The following is a 16068-nucleotide window of genomic DNA, read 5'->3' on the forward strand; positions in this document are numbered from 1 at the left end:
GGTGGATAAATAAACCTGACTCAAGTTACAGAAAGCTGTGCAGTGAAACTTGTTGGAAGATGCCAATTCAGTGAAAAAAATATATATATATTCTACAGCAAAGCATCTGTTTGGGTGACCAACTCCAAAGGGAGTAGATCAAAAACTTGACAAAAGCCAATTCTACTTTTTGAGAATAAAAAGAAAAGTCCAGAGATGTTTTAGGCTACTTGAGCATTTAAGTAAGAGTGACGAAAAAGTTTAACTTAAAGGAAAATGGAAATATTACAAGTAATCAGAACAGATTTGGAAATCAAAGCTGTAGAATAATCTAGGTTCACCCYGATCTCTGATCTATGCTCAGAGCAAGAGCAGGACCAGGTAGCCCAGGTTGTGCAGGACCCGGTGCAGTTAAGTGCTGAACATCTCGAAGGAGAGAGGTTTCCCACCTCTCATCCCTGTTGAGGTGTTTGACCACCCTCACAGGGAACAGAAACTTCTYAGTGCCCGACAGGTGACTCCCTTGCTCTGAATTGCACCGTTGCCTCTTGTCCCGGCACTGGGCACCTCCAAAATGAGTCCAGCTCCTGCCTCTCTGCTCTGCCCCAGTAGGAATTTGGGGACAGCAGTAAGAAACACACACTCACTTTGCCTTCCCTTCCCCAGGCTGAGACAAATGGCTATGYGCAGCCTCTCCTTGCACATCATTCCTCCCCTCCACAAACCCTCCGAGTTTTCCTGCTAACAACCACCTATGTGTTTTGACTTCACATTCCCCTGGGAGATGGTGGTGAGRAATATCTTAAACAAAGAAAGACTGCACAGCCACCCAGAGGACAAGAAAGCCTTTCCCCGTTCTAGTCAGAGCCATGACTAACTACCACAGTTTTCCCTGCAGAAAACAAGGAGAAACCACGCTCTCCGGCAAGGCAAACGGCTGCCGTTTCAGCGCAGTTTTCTCCCATTCCTTCAATTTGAAGTCAATTACTGCAAGGTTAATGGGGCAGAGAGGATGCCAGGCGGCTGGGTAATGATGTCAAAGCACCTGGCATTGCCTGGGCAACCGCTAGACAGCGGGGATGCAAATGAAGAAGCAGGATTGCACTCGGTCTCAGGAAACGAACTGATGAAATTGAGCATATCAGCGTTAATGAACATGGAAATAACAAGAGCGCCCAGAGAAACACAGCAATAAGGGGCTGCACCCACCAGTGAGACACTGCTGCTGGCACTGCTTGCTGGGTTTCCGCATGAACAGGCTCCACGTACCTGCATTTCCTCTGGGTCGTCACCCCAAGGTGCTTCCCAGTTTAACACTCCAGCTATGTGCACCCCAGACTGACCGCTGCATCCATCTGCTGAAGCTCCCCTCCAGCACCTTCTGGCTCCTCTCCACGCAGGGAGAGCAACAGGAGAGCTGCACACACCAAGAGAGCAGTTCTTAGAGTGACCTGCAGAGACCAGGGGCCAAAAGGTGCACAGGCATGGAGAGATGCTCACAGGCACCTCCRTGCAAGGAGCAGCAGTGCTCCACTGCGCAGCGCAAAGGCTGCTCCAGCAGCATAACCAAGCTCTCCAAGGCTTGCAGTGCCTGCATCTTCTGCGATGAAGATTTTGAAACTTGCAGGCAGAGCAACAGGTGCCGCTATGTGGGATGGTGTCTCTGCCAAGACAGTACTTGGCACATCATGCTGCCACCAACCAGGAGTACAGGGCAGCTGATAAGAGCATTACAAGCTTCGAACACCAGCAACCTGTTTCCAGCTTCAGCCTGCTGGCCTAACTAATCTTACATGTAACTCCTCTGTTTTCTTACTAAGCCACAAGCTCCATCAGATCCTCCTCAGCACACTTGTGTGTGAAAAGCCTTCATTCCTCTGCTGTAATCTCAACTGCTTTTAGTCCTGGCCTTTGTATGCCCAGGTGCCACCACTATCCCTCCTCCCTGACCCCATCTGCATTGCAGCACAGCCGAAGGCAGCTGCGTCACTGCAGTCCCCAAGCAAAGGCTGTCTACCCTTCCCATCTGACCTGCTGACACCCTGCCCTACACCTGCCCCAAGGCTTTCTGCCCACCCTCTCCAAAATCCATCCCCAAACACATTCTGAAGCAGCAACAGTCAAGAGGGACCCCAGGAGCAACAGGTAGGTCACATGGGGGTTCTCTTGCCTCAAGAGAAGCTAGCTAGCAAGCAGGTACGATGGGGTGGGGGGGATGACCAGGTGAAGGAGTGCTGACTCCACTTCTCACTAGTGACTAGCACAGGTTGTACATTTGCAATAAAGCTGTACAAATGAGACTATGGCAATCGCCCCAAGCCCCAGCAATTCCCTGGTAGGTATAATCCACCAGGAAAGACACTAGCTCCACAGGGCAGCAGTTGTGTCATACATCCATTTGCAAGGTCATCGCCCTGTGCCTCTTTAAAGGCCTTCACTTATGCCCAAGACAAGGTGACTCAACACAGACACTGCCTCTTGCTGTTCCCACTCGGACACTTTCTGCTTTCCCACTGTCCTTGCACCACGAGCCCCTTGGAGTAGGGAATGCCCTTCCTCACTCCCTGGAAACCACCCAGAAAAAAAAAAAAAAAAAAAAAAAAAAGAAAAAAGAAAAAAAACGCAAAAGCCTGTGACATAAATAATAAATGCTCTGGTGACTGGCAAGAGCTGAGCAGCAGCAGGTTCAGCAGGGACCTGAGCATCCTGGGCCAGCCTGTGCCCAGGCTCTGCGGTGCGCCTGGCTCGCTCCCATGCGAGCGCCTCCCACCCTGCCCACTGGAGCAGGACCTCCTTGCATGCGCCAGGCACATAGGGGATCGCGGCAGCGCCATCCCAAATGCCAGGCTTCTCCGTGAGCCCCAGTGTGTTGCTTTTAAATGTCAGCAGTAAAACCAGCCACACATCAGAGGGAATTAAATGGGGGGGGGGGAGAGGGGGGGCAAGGAGACGAAAGGGAGAAGAGACAGCTCTGCTAATAGCGAGTCAGCCAGAAGTCTCCGAATCCATTTGAAATKTGTAGGGCTTAATTTAACTTAATGGTTTTGTCAAACATTGGCACTCTGCTAAAAGCGTAGGAGAGCTGGTAATCCAAATGCCAGTGGCTTTGCCTTCACTAATCGCAAGAAGGCTGCTGCTCAGGTCCCCTCCTAGCTTCAGCCAGCTTCGTGCAGGTAGCAGGCATGGCCCTGGCCACTGGTCACTCATTAGGACAGCTCGGTGCTCACTTAGCACTGGCAGGGGCCCTGGCTTTGCCCAGGATGCAAAAACAAACACAGCCACTGCATTATGCACATCTTAAGTCAGTCCCAGGCTCTTCCTGAAGACACTGCTCAGGGTCAGGGGAGAGACCAACAGCTGGGACAGGGAATTCAGGATGCCTCATCCATCACCTTAGTGTTTTTCCAACCTGTTGCTCTCCAGAAGTTTGGAGGTAAAGGCAGCCCAACCCTGCCCAGCACAGCAGACAGTTCAAAGTTGCTTCTCCTCCAGCCCCAGTCCTCCCCAGGGCTCAGGCCCTAGAGAGCAACCCCCAGCCCCCTCCTCAGGGCAGGCCAGGGATGCCCTGCAGCTCCGGGTGCTGCATGATGCAAAGCACCTAGACGCAGCAGGTCCACCCCACAGAGCCCTGCAGAGATGGGGACTGGACACTCTCCCCTTCACGGTGATGGTGGTCTGAAAAGGCCAAGCTGGCTTGTGCTGTCTGGGGCAAACTTCTGCAGGACACTGTGTTGGGCACCAATCTGTCCTCTCTGCTTCAGCCCCAGCTACTCCCCACCACCACCCAAAGGGACCAGCCCAGGGCTGGTCTCCAGCAGCCACCATAAGCTGCTAAGACAGGAGCCACTGGGACCACAACTCCGCCCCAGCCTGGGGCACCTCTCCCCAGCCTCACACTCTCACCAGGAAAGCCCAGAGACCTCCCCCCCCCGTTTTTTTTTTTTTTTTTGGGGGGGGGAGGGAGGAGGGGAGAAGGGGAAAAAACAAACCCTAAATGCAAACACCTACACATGCTTCATGCAGGGCAGGTGGGGAAGGGCAACCAGGCAGAGCCCCAAGGGGGGCAAGCTGAGGGTTTCAAGCCTCTGCACCCACATAACCACCCCCCTTCCATCCCAGGCCCTGGATTCCCATTTGATTTAAGATGCAAGTGGGATTGAGTTTAAAGGTCTCAGCCTGGCCCTTGACTCCTCGGTGGGAGTCTTTGCACATCACAAAACCGCCAGACAATTCAGCAGGATTGACAGCCTTTCATGGGGAGAGGCCCCGGCTGGCAGGAGGGGAGGGGGCGCACTGGAGCTGCGCATGGGGAGCCAGGGCTGAAGGCCAGGAGGTGGCTGCGAGGAGGGGAGGAAGCTCAGATCTATGCTCACGTGCAAAAAGGAAGTTTCTTAGGAAGGATGGAAGAGGTTGGAGCATCCTGGAGGGATGCAGCCTTCCCCCTCCTCCTCTAATATTAGCAAAAAGTGAACTACAGATAGCACATGCAGGAAAAAAAAAAAGACAAGGAAGAGTTTGTTTAATGCAGGAAAGTACTTTTTCCTAGAGATGAGTGGATAGCAGATAGGTACACCTAGGAGAAAGCAGGGAGCTGAGGAACAGGCAGAGGAGGGACTTCAGGCTCACTACAGAGAAGAAAGGGTCAGCAACAGGCATGAGAGCCTGGTGGGATCAGGGCTGGGAAATCCGGTGAGCAAGGACAGCACTGAATGACATGGTTCAGTTTGCAACTACAGCAGGGAGGCACATATGTGGACATATGTGCCCACACCACATCTGGCTCGTGCCCCATCACTGCTCTGCAGCCCCAGTAAAAACCTGCCCCAGTGAAGGGAAGCCACTGAGTTTCCCTTGCAGCAGCAGGCAAGCCAACAGCCAGCAGAAAAGGCTACAAGTGCTTCATCATCTCCCCTTCTTCCTTCCCTGTCTTTCCTTCAAACTCCTTGGAAAAGCTAAACAGCCCACGGCTCCCTCCATCACCATTCAGCCCCAGCACCGGGGTGGACACAGACACCCTCCCACAGGTATGCAAAGCAGTTTCATGTATTCGGTTCAGCTTTACATGACTGCCCCCCACATCACCAAGTTCCCTTAAATGCAGTCAGGGACTCCCATCCTCACCTTACAGCCTGGGTCAAGTCCCCATTTACCAGCTGGTTAGCCCAGGAGGAGGCATTGCTTCTCTGCAATAAGTTGAGCCTCAGCACTTGGGGAAATCAGGCAGGAGAATGCAAGATGATCATAGATACTTGTCATGCTATTTTGTTTTTTCCTTCTTCTGCACCCAGGAAGCCCTTTCTCCTACTCTTCCAACCCCCCCCCTTTTAAATAAAAAAAGAAATTTTAAGCTGGTGCTTTAAAGCCCAGCAACCGCCAGCCCATCTCCATGGCTTGCCAAGAGAGCAATTCATCCTCTGCCTCTATTCTGCAGTAGGTAAAGCCCCCCCAAGCCTTTGTTCGGCTCCCCGCTCTTTTGTCTAGCACTGAAAGCACTGATCACTCCTGCATGAGGAATGTGAAACCGATGTGATGCCGCAGGAACAATGCTCAGCCTGCTCCCTCGTGGCCACCAAAGTCCCCATTTACAAGGCATGGCCCCTGCCATGCCTGTCCCCCCTCCCCTGTGCCACGCTTCGACTGCTTCAGCGCCTTCATTGTCCCTCAGGGCCTCAAGGAGCGCAACCGGGCTCCTGCAAAAATGCACTCACCGGCCCCTAAGCACCCATGCTGCCTCTGCTCACCCAGGAAAGACTGCACCCATCAGCGGGATGCAGCCATGGAGAACTTGCATCTGTGCATGGCACCAGCATGAGCTGGGAGGCATCGAGCTGGGCCACCACAGGCCAAGGTGATGCCTCTGTTGATCATACCACTGTCTGCTTGCTATTTTCCCCCCCGCTCCAGCTCCCAGATAGGCATTTTTTGCTGCAATGATGCTTGGAGGATTTTGAGGGGGCGAGGATGTCTGAAGAGCAGATAAATCAGGAGGTGCAGGGCAGCAGGGCTCTGACATGTCAGAGAAGACTGGGGAAGCATGTGGAATTCATTAGCATAGAAATTAGGACATTTCTTCAGCCACTGAAGTGTGCCCAAAGCATGTGGAGTCCACTCCAAAAAGGCTATGGGGGGCAGGTAGCCCAGCCTGTCCCCCCAGCCCAGAGAAGGGGCTGCAGGATCACAGCTCATACAGGAGAAGGGACCAGGCAGGAGGCAGACACACCAAGGGAGGACCAACAGCCAGGCATCCCATGCCTGTAGCACTGACCACCTGCACAGCATCCTACTGCATTGGCATGAAGCTCAATAGATGCTGCAAAAACCCCTTGAGCAGCTGAATAAATGCAGCTGGACTGCTCTGGGGCCAGGCAGCTGCCACCAGGTTACAAGCCAGGTGTCACCTTGCAATGATAGCACCTGCACAACCCAATGCTAACGGTGCCCCTTCTGCAAGAAGCCCAGATTCCCCAGCCCTTGTTGGGTTGCTGGCTTTGACCTGAGGCCAGCAGAGGTGGCTGAGGAGGGAGAAGCTGGACCCCTCCAGCAAGACGGAGAGCCCCTCCACAGTGCCACGGCAGCCATGGCTCCACGCTGAGCCTGTGCCAGCAGGGCAGCAGCCGGAAAGCAGCAGCTCTCCTGCTTCCCAAAGCATCGTCTGCCATCGGACCCTCAGGAGCCCTGAGCCAAGCAAGCTCCCTTTCCCTTCAGGAGGCAGCCCAGTCCCTGCTGCCAGGGAGGGAGAGCCAGGCAGGCAAGGGGCAGGGGTCTGCCCCACTGCCTGCAGTGCCAGGGGAGGTCAACATGGGAGCAGAGGAAGGCAGTGGCAGGACCATACAGAACTGTGTAACGCCAAGTTTTGCTGGAAACAGGAGGGATACACTCCAATACCCCTGCAAAACTGAGGCTTGTCAGTACTGCTGATATACCTCACAAGCTGAAGGATTTCATTTTTGGCAGAAGAGGAACCCTTGCCACTGAGACCAGGTTGAGATAGATTTTCCTATCCTGATGCATGGGACTTATTTAACCTGAACACCAACCATGATGCCAAGCCAGTCTTGGCATCACTAACCAATATCCACTGGAAAGCAACATCTGACCCCAGAAAGAAGAGGCTTCTGGCTCCAGCCATTTCTGACAGCGAGAAAGGTTCAGGTAACCAGGACTCAGCAGAGTCCCAGCTCACCTGCAGGTTGCACCTCCCACAGTATCTGGGATCCAGACAGACTCCAGGTGTTTTGACTTCACAAACACACAGAAAATGCAAAGCAACTGTTTAAGAGCCACTTCTGGATTAACAGCCTACAGATGCTAACACCATGGTTGTACTGCAGGGTATACTATTCTACTGCTAAGAAGGCACTGCTCATCCAGCAAGGCTTCCCAAGTCACCTGTACCCAAGTGGCCTCCTGAACTTTGAGGTTCCCCCACCTCTTTCATTAGGTTTTTACTTGGCTACTGCAGCCCCCAGTCAAGCCTCTCTGCTATTTGTCTCTAAACCACCTCAGCAGCCTGCCAAGGGACACAGCACTGGCAAGTGGCCCCGATTTGCACTGAGAACATAGCTTCCCTTTACAGGGGTAAATAAAGCCACTACCAAGAGGCAGAATGCTTTTTAGAGCATGTTTTTGCCTCAGTGCCTAAGGCAGAAGCAGGACAGTCCATGACATGGAAGACCTAGACTCATGTTCCTAACTTTGGGTCAGATTTGCTACAAAAAAAACCCCAAAAAACTGTTTTGCATTGACCTGATCAACATCACTCATAACCAGCTCTCTGCTAGAGTGGTAAGATTAAGGAGGACATATCATTCCAGTGTCTACATTTTTCTCCGCTACAACTGGGTTGCCTACAGCCTTTTTGCACCCCCCCCATCACTTCCTTGCAGGGCTGAAGCTGAGAGTCCCCTTCATGCCCCAGGAGGAAGGGGAGGGGGTTCCCAACCCATGAGGGGAGGGAGCAGCAGTCCTTTGGGGTGGCTCTAAGATGCAACAGCTTTACTGTGGAGAGAGGTAAAAGCCTGAAGGAGGCCAGGACAAGAGCCTTGCTCCAGCACTCCTAGCCATGAGCTGTTGCTGAGGAGGTTGTGGATAAGATGGTGTACCTCCACAGTGGTCCATGCACCCTGCACACAACGCAGTTGTCAGCACGGGGAGATAGGTCCAGCTTCACCAGGAGGTCCCCTGCCAAGGCTGTAGCAAAGAGAGGGAGAAAGCCATCAGGAGACAACACCAGGATGCCCACCAGCTGCTCACTGGGGACACAAAGACTGTGACGCACTCTGAAAACTCCACAACCAGGGCCAGGCACAACTCCTCCCTTGGCAATCATGCATTAGGAGATGTCCTTCCTCTTATGCTCTGCCCCAGCGCTCTCCATCTGCTCCTGGCCACCATTGCATTGAGAAGACACAGGATGCTGCTCCCCAGGACGCCGCACCCAGAGGACACCCCTCAGCTTGCTTTACGCCCAGCCCAGCACCAAGGCTGGCTGGAGTGCAGCAGTACCACTCATGTGAACCCCAGACGGGCACCCGACCCCTCTAGCGCCAACATGGAGCTGCAACGAAGCACGGCAATTAAGCCCAGCAGCCCTGCGCGCTGCGTTCAGTTGCCTCCGGAGGCACACCACAGGTGAACAGGACCCCACGCGCAGCTAGACAGATGTTGTTCCAGGGCTCGCTAATTCGCTGTCCCTAATTCATTCCTGGTTTCTGCAAGATGCAGTCGATTCTTGACCAGCCACTGCACATGCATGTTTCTTTGCTTTCAATTCGGCCAGCAAAATCCATTTACCCTGCCTGTCTCATCTGGTTTCCGTCAAGCCTGCTGAATTCTCCTCCGGTGAAATAAGCAAGTTTACTGTAACACCCTCTTTTGTAAGAGCATGGCTAAAATGACAGTCTTTCTGGTGCCTGCCTATTTCCCTTCACAGCAGGAGCTAAACGCTGCTTGTTTTCAATTGTGAACTGTTCTGACTTCTTGAAATGCATGAAAGTACCAAGGGGGTCAATTTAACTGGGAAAGGAGGTTTCTGAAGGAGAATATTTATTTACCTTGCAGCACGCCACTGAGAGGTTTAGGCTGGTAGTTAACTAGCCAAGGATGCTGGGCTCCCCATGAGYGCGAGAGGGGAAGAGAGGCAGCTCAACATCTGCCTTTTCCAACAGCAGCATTGAAAAAGCAAGAGACCAAATTGCTGGTTTCAGTTCCCCAGTTATTAACCCTCCTCCCGACAGCCTTGGAGAGGCACGGCAAGCTCAGCACTCGTGGGAGAGATCCTGGCTGCTCCACACAGGGTTACTCCACTTGGGATGCAAGAGTCCAGTGCCTGCTTCAGGCTCCTCGCCCTCTGCAGCAGGTGACTTCCACCTCAAGCAGCTCCTAAATATGTTTCCCTGGTTGAATTCAGAGGGGACAGCAGGAACAGAGAACCCCAGGCCTGTTTCTTCCATACACCCCTACTTCTCCCTTACTGCTTTTCTGACAATTCACATCCACACATAAGAAATTCTGCAAAACACCCATGTTGCCTGGCAGCATTTAGTACAAGCCTAGTAAGCTTGTAAGTGAAAGTCAGTGACCTTACTTATTCAAAAACGCAGTTGGAGAACCTGGCCAAGCTGCTGTTTGCTAACATGTACAGATCTGTGCTATTAATTTGTGCAGCGGTAGCACCAGGAAGTCCCAGTGCACAGAGGGTGTCCCCAGAGCTACAGGCCGAGCAGAGCTCGCCCCCATCCCACTCCCTCCCGCGCAGGTGGGATAACCACACGCTCGGAGTCAGACGGTCGAAGAGAGCTCAGCATGGGGTGTGCCGAGCTCTGCGGAAAGGAAAGAAGGGAAAATCTGGCCCCAATATTCCATCTGCAAAACACTCAAAGCCTGATGCTTTCATCACAGGAAACATCCACCAAGTCCTTAAGCTTTTGGGCTGAATTCCTCCTTGCAGTAGCCCACAGTTTTCATTTCTCATCCTTTGTTTACAGTTTCCTTACTTTTTTTTTTTTGTCCTTGCTAGTTTTTGGCAGCTCCTGCAAGTTTCATATCTTTTGTAAATTAAAACTGGATCTTTAAGGCTCCAGCTACTCCTCCTTGCTCATTAGCACAGACACATTAATTAAAAGCAGAATTAAAAAGATTCTTTTCTACACCATATTAGACACCTTCAAGCCTTTCTACTTCACCATGTACTGCAAATTCAGACCCACCTAGGGGCTTTTTATTTGGACTCTGCCAAGTGGTTCTCTACCTCCTGTTGATGTAGGCTTCCGGAGAAGAGCTCTCATCCTTGACAGGACCAGCAAGTAAAGTGATCTTTTGCTTTGCTGAAAGTTTTTAGTTCAAGTCTTCTGCAAAAAGTAGTTTCACCCAAGAAAGGAGCTTGCTACACTGAACAGGCATGAYGCACTTCCAAAAGACATGCAACAAGTTCTTTCTGTCTTGTTTTGCAGAATTTGGGTGGGTTTACCAGACCAGCATGGGAAATGGAGCTCCTGTCTGCTTGCAGAGCCCTGGTCAGCTGTAACCTCCCACTGAGGCTGTGATTAGCAAGCCAGGAAAAAGAGGGGAAAAACAAACAAACAAAAAAAACCTACACACACACACCACACACCCCTCCCCCCCCAAAGACTGCTGCCAGGATCAGCAGCATCCTGTGGATTTCCAGATATCTGGGAGCCAAACAACTGAGGACCTGTGGAGGGTTTTGTTTTGTCCATGCTCAGCTGTACCCATCCCATTCCCTGTGATACAGGGTGCCAGGGACAAGGCCGAGACAACTGTTGCTCTGCAGTCAGGACCCAATGTGCAGGCATTAGCACCCAGAAACTCAGAAAGGTTGTCTGAAGCAATCAAAGCTATTTGTGAGGAGTYTCATATGATGCTCACGGGTACAACTCATGCTGCTAAAAGCTCATTTGGCACAAGCTAGTGGCAAAGGGATAGGAGTGGCAAAGGGATAGGACTTGCAAAGCCCTGCCTGTCCCCCAGCACTGTTCACACCCTGCAAGTCAGATAAGGATCCAGATGAGCCACAAAGAGTTCAAGTGCTCTGGGGAGGAAGGGTTTTTGGGGCAGAGCCCCAGATTTCTGCCTGTGGGAAAGGATTAGCAGAGAGGGCTGAGAGCATCACAAGATATCAAGCCCCAGCTGGTCACCGGAAAGGAGCTGGGAGCAATGAGGACAGAGCGCAAAGCCAACAAACAACTGTCGGCTCTGAGTGCCAAGGCACAGCGAGAGCACATGGGCCATAGCCACTACATAAGACACCGCATGCCTTAATCTCTCCTAGGGAAGAGCGCCTCTTCCAGCCCAGACTGCTAGTTTTGTTGCCTGAATTTCCACCTTACTCAGCAGAAAGCAGATCCTCCCAAGCAATCATCACTATTTCATCCCTACCCTCAGACCCAAGGCCACACCATAAACAAAACCTTGCTCCACTGCATCAGCTGCAAGCCCACAGTCACAAGGGCACTTGGCTACTCTCCCTACCTCGCTGTGTCCCAGGAGTCTCTTTCACCAAGGCTCCTCTCCCAGTTTAATCACCATCTCTGCTGAGCAATGTGTGTGCTAGCAGAGCCAAACACTGCAACCCGCTTGCCAGCCTAAACAAGCATCATATATCCTAGAACACGGCTCCCAGTAYCCTTTATGACTCCTACAGGTAAGGTAGGACACCCAAGGGCAGCATCATAATTAAAGGGAAAAAATATCCTGCATCCATCAGGGAACATCCTGAACAGCACAGACACAGTATTTGCTCACGCTACAGCACAGTGATTCTGTTCCTGGCTGCTGCCTTCAGTGCTGGTGTTCACACCTGCAAAAGAGGTTGTGAAACTAGCACAGTTTCCGAAAGGAATTAGGAGAACAAGTCGCAATCCGGAAAGCCTGCTGTGCAGTGAGAGAAACAAGCATTCAGTTGGTTTAACTAAGCCAAGAGATGATCAGGAGAGGACTCAATCACCCCATGCAAAAGTACCGGCAGAGGGAAGMGGTTTCCGATGGCAGAGGGGACTCCCCTCCAGGGCCAACAAGGTAGAATGGGCCATGGGTCTGCACTCGCACAGGTTCCTGCTAAAAGCCATTCCTTCCTAAATGCCCTTCATTCTCCCCACCGCCTGCACTAAAAGGGGCCAGRATTAGCTCACATACCCCAAATTGCTATCTCTTGCCTGCAATAACAGCTTGGCCAGGCCCCAGGCTGCCCTGCCTGYGCCAGCCCCAGCAAAGCCTGCTGGTTCACCTCCTCCTGCAGCCAGCAARCCTGTCCTGCCCTCACACAGGGAACAGGCTGGCACATGCACCTGGATTACTGCCCTTCCAGCCAAGGACCAGCTGTGGGATCTCAATCCCCTGGGAATTTTAAGAGGGCAAACAATCTAGCCTGGGGTGAAAGTGTTATGCCCAGGTCTCTGCTCCAGTCCCAAGCCAGGGCCATAACTTTAGAGGAGAACAGATGAGCCATGGAGACACCCCAGTGCCCTTCTTCAGGCCAGCCACAAAGATGAAGTAGAAGCCAGGTTACACAGCAACACACAGGACATCTTCCAGCCAGCCCACCTGAGATGTCACTGCATCTGCCATTAGCTCCATTTAACATGCRAGACTTTTTGCAAAGGAGACTGCCCACATTCTCACTAAAAACAGTCAGGCTGACAGTCATTTGGAAAGAAGGAAGACAGATTATGTTGTTTTTAAAATGTAAGTCAGCTGTTCTTACTTGACCAGGAGGAAGATAAATTAGGACAGATAAGCAATCCTAAAGGAGTCCAGAACAGGCACCCCTGTGCTTCTTCAGCACTTTAAAACTGCACCATCCCTTCATTCCTGCTTGCATATTTAAACCATCTTAACCTGGGAAGTGTAGACACTACTGTAAAATCCAGCTGCAACACYGAAACCTGCACTTCACTCCCTCCARTTACWCTGGTCACTTCACCTTTGCAGCAAGATTGCCCAGGATGCCTCCCTGAGATGAGTAATAGATGGCAGAGATCAGCAGCTGCCCGACTGGGGCTGTAATCCCAAAGCAGGGCTGCATCCTGAAGCTGCAGCTTGGAGTCAAGCTGCATGTGACAGGACTACAGAGACATCACACCGCTCCCCACAGGGCCAGCAATGGCCCACCGGACAGTCAATGCTGGCAGCATGTCTTATCCCTCTGAGAGTGGTACACAAAAGGACCGGGAATACTCCCAGCACCAAGCTCCCTAGTATTTCTCCAGCTTCACTCCCCCCCCCCTTTTAATAAAGTGAAGCAACAGCTTCAAGCACTAAATTAAAGTTCAATCACTAATTCCCCTAATGCTGTGAGGAGTGTTTACTGAGGTTAGCCAGGCTTGAGATGCTTGCAGAGTACCTTCAAGCTTTCCTCAATAGCTATTTTTGTATACAGTCATCTTTTGTTACCATCTTCCCTCCCGTCTCCCTTTTGGCTTTGTTAGTCTTGCTAAAGACAGGTATAAGAAGATGTTCAGCATCTCAGCCACTTGAGAAGGAAGAAATWGGTGAGAAATCTATTCTAGTTAATAGGCCCATTTTCTCTCTTGCATTTACTTCTCCCTTGCAGTGCTGTGAAGAAAAAACCCTTTGTCCCTACTTCCAGGGCAGGCTGGAAGGGCTCAGAYCATGCTACTCACACACATCTCCCCACTCTAACTTGAAGACGCATCCAGTTCCCTTCAAACACAGCCCACCCTCTACACTCYTCTCCAGCACCCAGCAGCATCCTTGTAGGCATTAAAAGTTAACAATCTCACCACTCTTCCCAGTCCCCCCACAAACATGAGTACACTTTTGCTCTTGTTGWCCATTTTAAATCCTTCACTGCTGCATTTTGCCTCCTGAATTTTTTTCCTGATTCTTTCCCTAATGCAAGCTTCCAGAGCCATTTCACACCTCCCCAAGCCTCTGTCATTTACTAGTCCATTTTCCACTTCGGTTTCTCTGCATACTAAATCATTGGCCTAAAAATGCAACTCTAGCAAATATTCTGAAGGATGCAAAGCTGCCGACTACATCCCAGCAAGAATCCCGCTTCAGATATTTCTTATTCCACAGCAGTCTAGATAAAGGCCCCTTTCAGGCCCTGTGGCAGAGCAGAGAGGTGGTTCAGAGAGCCTTCATTGCTCCATCACAGCCCTCCCATCACCCTCTTCCTGCTAAATGCTGAGGCTACCACCAATACAGGATTAAGAGTCCTTTGGTTCCCAGATCTCTGCCCAGCTGCAATGCAGCAACCTCCACAGCAGCCTCCCAGGCTCGCGGCCACATTGTCCACACCATCCATTTGCACTCTTGTCTCTGCAGCACGCCCCGGGGCTCCAGCTGAGCCTGCAGCTCAGATGCTGTACACACATGGGGAGAGTCCCTGCCTTGAAAGATTTACAGCCTAAGCAGACACAGCAGGTGGGGGAAAACAGGTCCAGAGAGAGGAAGGCAACTGGTTGCAGCCACAAAGCAGTCCATCAKGCTGCAGCTTCCCCTCCTCTCCACCACCTGATGTACTAGTCTGCAATCACTTCTGCAGGACTGATGTAGGCTGGAGCAACTCAGATCAAACATCACTGCACAAGCACAGCTTTTGGACATTAGTGCCCAAGCGTGCACATATGGGGGAGGGAAGCAGACCTGAAGCATCAGCCAAGAAAGAGCTGCTTTGTGTTTGCATGAACTCTACCCTCCCTTCACCTTCAAGGGCACTTCCTCCCCTTGCCACAGGTAACAAGCACAGATAATTGAAGGAAAACATCATTTCCCAGAGCACTTCTGATCTGTATTATCCATGCTCATTACGAGCTGTGAAGCTCATTCTGGTCTCCACCAGCTTCAAACAAACAGGAAAGACTGCATTGCGGGGACAAGGGACAGAAGAGCTGCTGAGAACACTACAAACCAAACTGAGCCACTTAATACCTCTTGAAGGATCTGCAGCCACACGGGTTTGTACTTAGACCAGGACATCAAAAGTCCTGGGTCATGTGTGGAGCCTGCATTGCCTCCTAGAGCTAATGCAGGAGACTGGATTTACCTGGGCAGTGCTGGAGCACTAGAGGCAGAGCTCAACTCCCATCTCTCGCTGACTTGTGTGGTTTTTGCCCTACATTCCTTCAGGCCACCTCCTTGCCTGGATAACAGCACCTTGTTGGTCCACCTGGTTCCAAGTTTTGAGAAAAAAAAAAAATTCCATGGGAAAGGGCAAGAAGTTTTTTTTCCACTCAGTCTTGTTTGTAAGCTTTGGGGTCATGTTTAGCCATTGCACATGGACAAGGGAGCTCTTCTCTGCTAATAAGCTCTGGATACTTCTACCCTGCTGTCATGGTTGGTGGGAACCTCCCAGAAAGTGACTGGATAGATGCGTGGTCCCCACTGCCACCTCAAAGTTCCCCCTTGCTTACAGGATCTCCAGAAAGGCGCTCAGAAACCACATTTCATTAGCTGACCGCCAGCAGGCTCTATGTTCAGTGCTGCTGAAAGTTGGGTAGAGTAGAGGGCATTAGCAGGCCCACAGAAGACAGCTAAAAGGAAAGACTTAAAGGAAAATATTTCTTACTGGTAACACATTCCAGGCCCCTTTTTCCGGAAGGGCCCCACTGTGCTAGATGCTTCACAGACCTGAGGTGCTAGAACTAAAGAGGCTTTTCTTTTTACAGTGCAAGTGCCAGTCAAGGAAGCAGCAGCAGAACCAGGCAGGCACAGGGGTAGCAACACATGGGACCCTTAGGATGGTGATGCTGTTTTCTTCTCCCCAAGGGTGGGATGCACAACATGGGTAGCACTGTCCTAAAGAGGGTGTAGGAGACAGTCCAGCCACTACAGTTAGCCCTGTAACCCCAGCACTGCTCTTCCTCACTGCCTACATCAGCTCTTGCCAAAGGCGCTTCCAGAGCAGAGCTTTCTTTGTGCCCAGGGGAGTGGGAAGGGAATGTTTCTACCTCTTAGGACACAGATCTGGAGCCATCACCAGTCTAAGCCAGCTCTCACCAGCCCCTGAATCAAGAGCTGAGTGGGGGGCACATTGAGCCCACCCCCGGCTGCTGAGCAGTATTTAGGACAGGTAGGGAAAGAGCAATGAAAAACAGTGCAGCA

At 51.6% G+C, this 16068-nt stretch overlaps 1 protein-coding gene across 2 annotated transcripts in view; it reads right to left on the minus strand.

Moving 5' to 3' along the window:
• CNTFR (ciliary neurotrophic factor receptor) overlaps positions 1 to 16068 on the minus strand; it is a 235976-nt gene that overhangs the window by 194428 nt on the left and 25480 nt on the right. Inside the window, exon 4 of one of the 2 annotated variants that reach the window (XM_026069197.1) lies at positions 1780 to 1818. The exons of the other annotated variant lie outside the window; for it this stretch is intronic. Within the exon in view, the coding sequence (XP_025924982.1) occupies positions 1780 to 1818 (39 nt within the window). The remainder of the gene's footprint in view (positions 1 to 1779; positions 1819 to 16068) is intronic. 2 annotated transcript variants of the gene reach the window in all.

Source organism: Apteryx rowi, unplaced genomic scaffold (assembly GCF_003343035.1).
Source record: "Apteryx rowi isolate R43461 unplaced genomic scaffold, aptRow1 scaffold_289, whole genome shotgun sequence".
NCBI classification, from domain to species: Eukaryota; Metazoa; Chordata; class Aves; order Apterygiformes; family Apterygidae; genus Apteryx; species Apteryx rowi.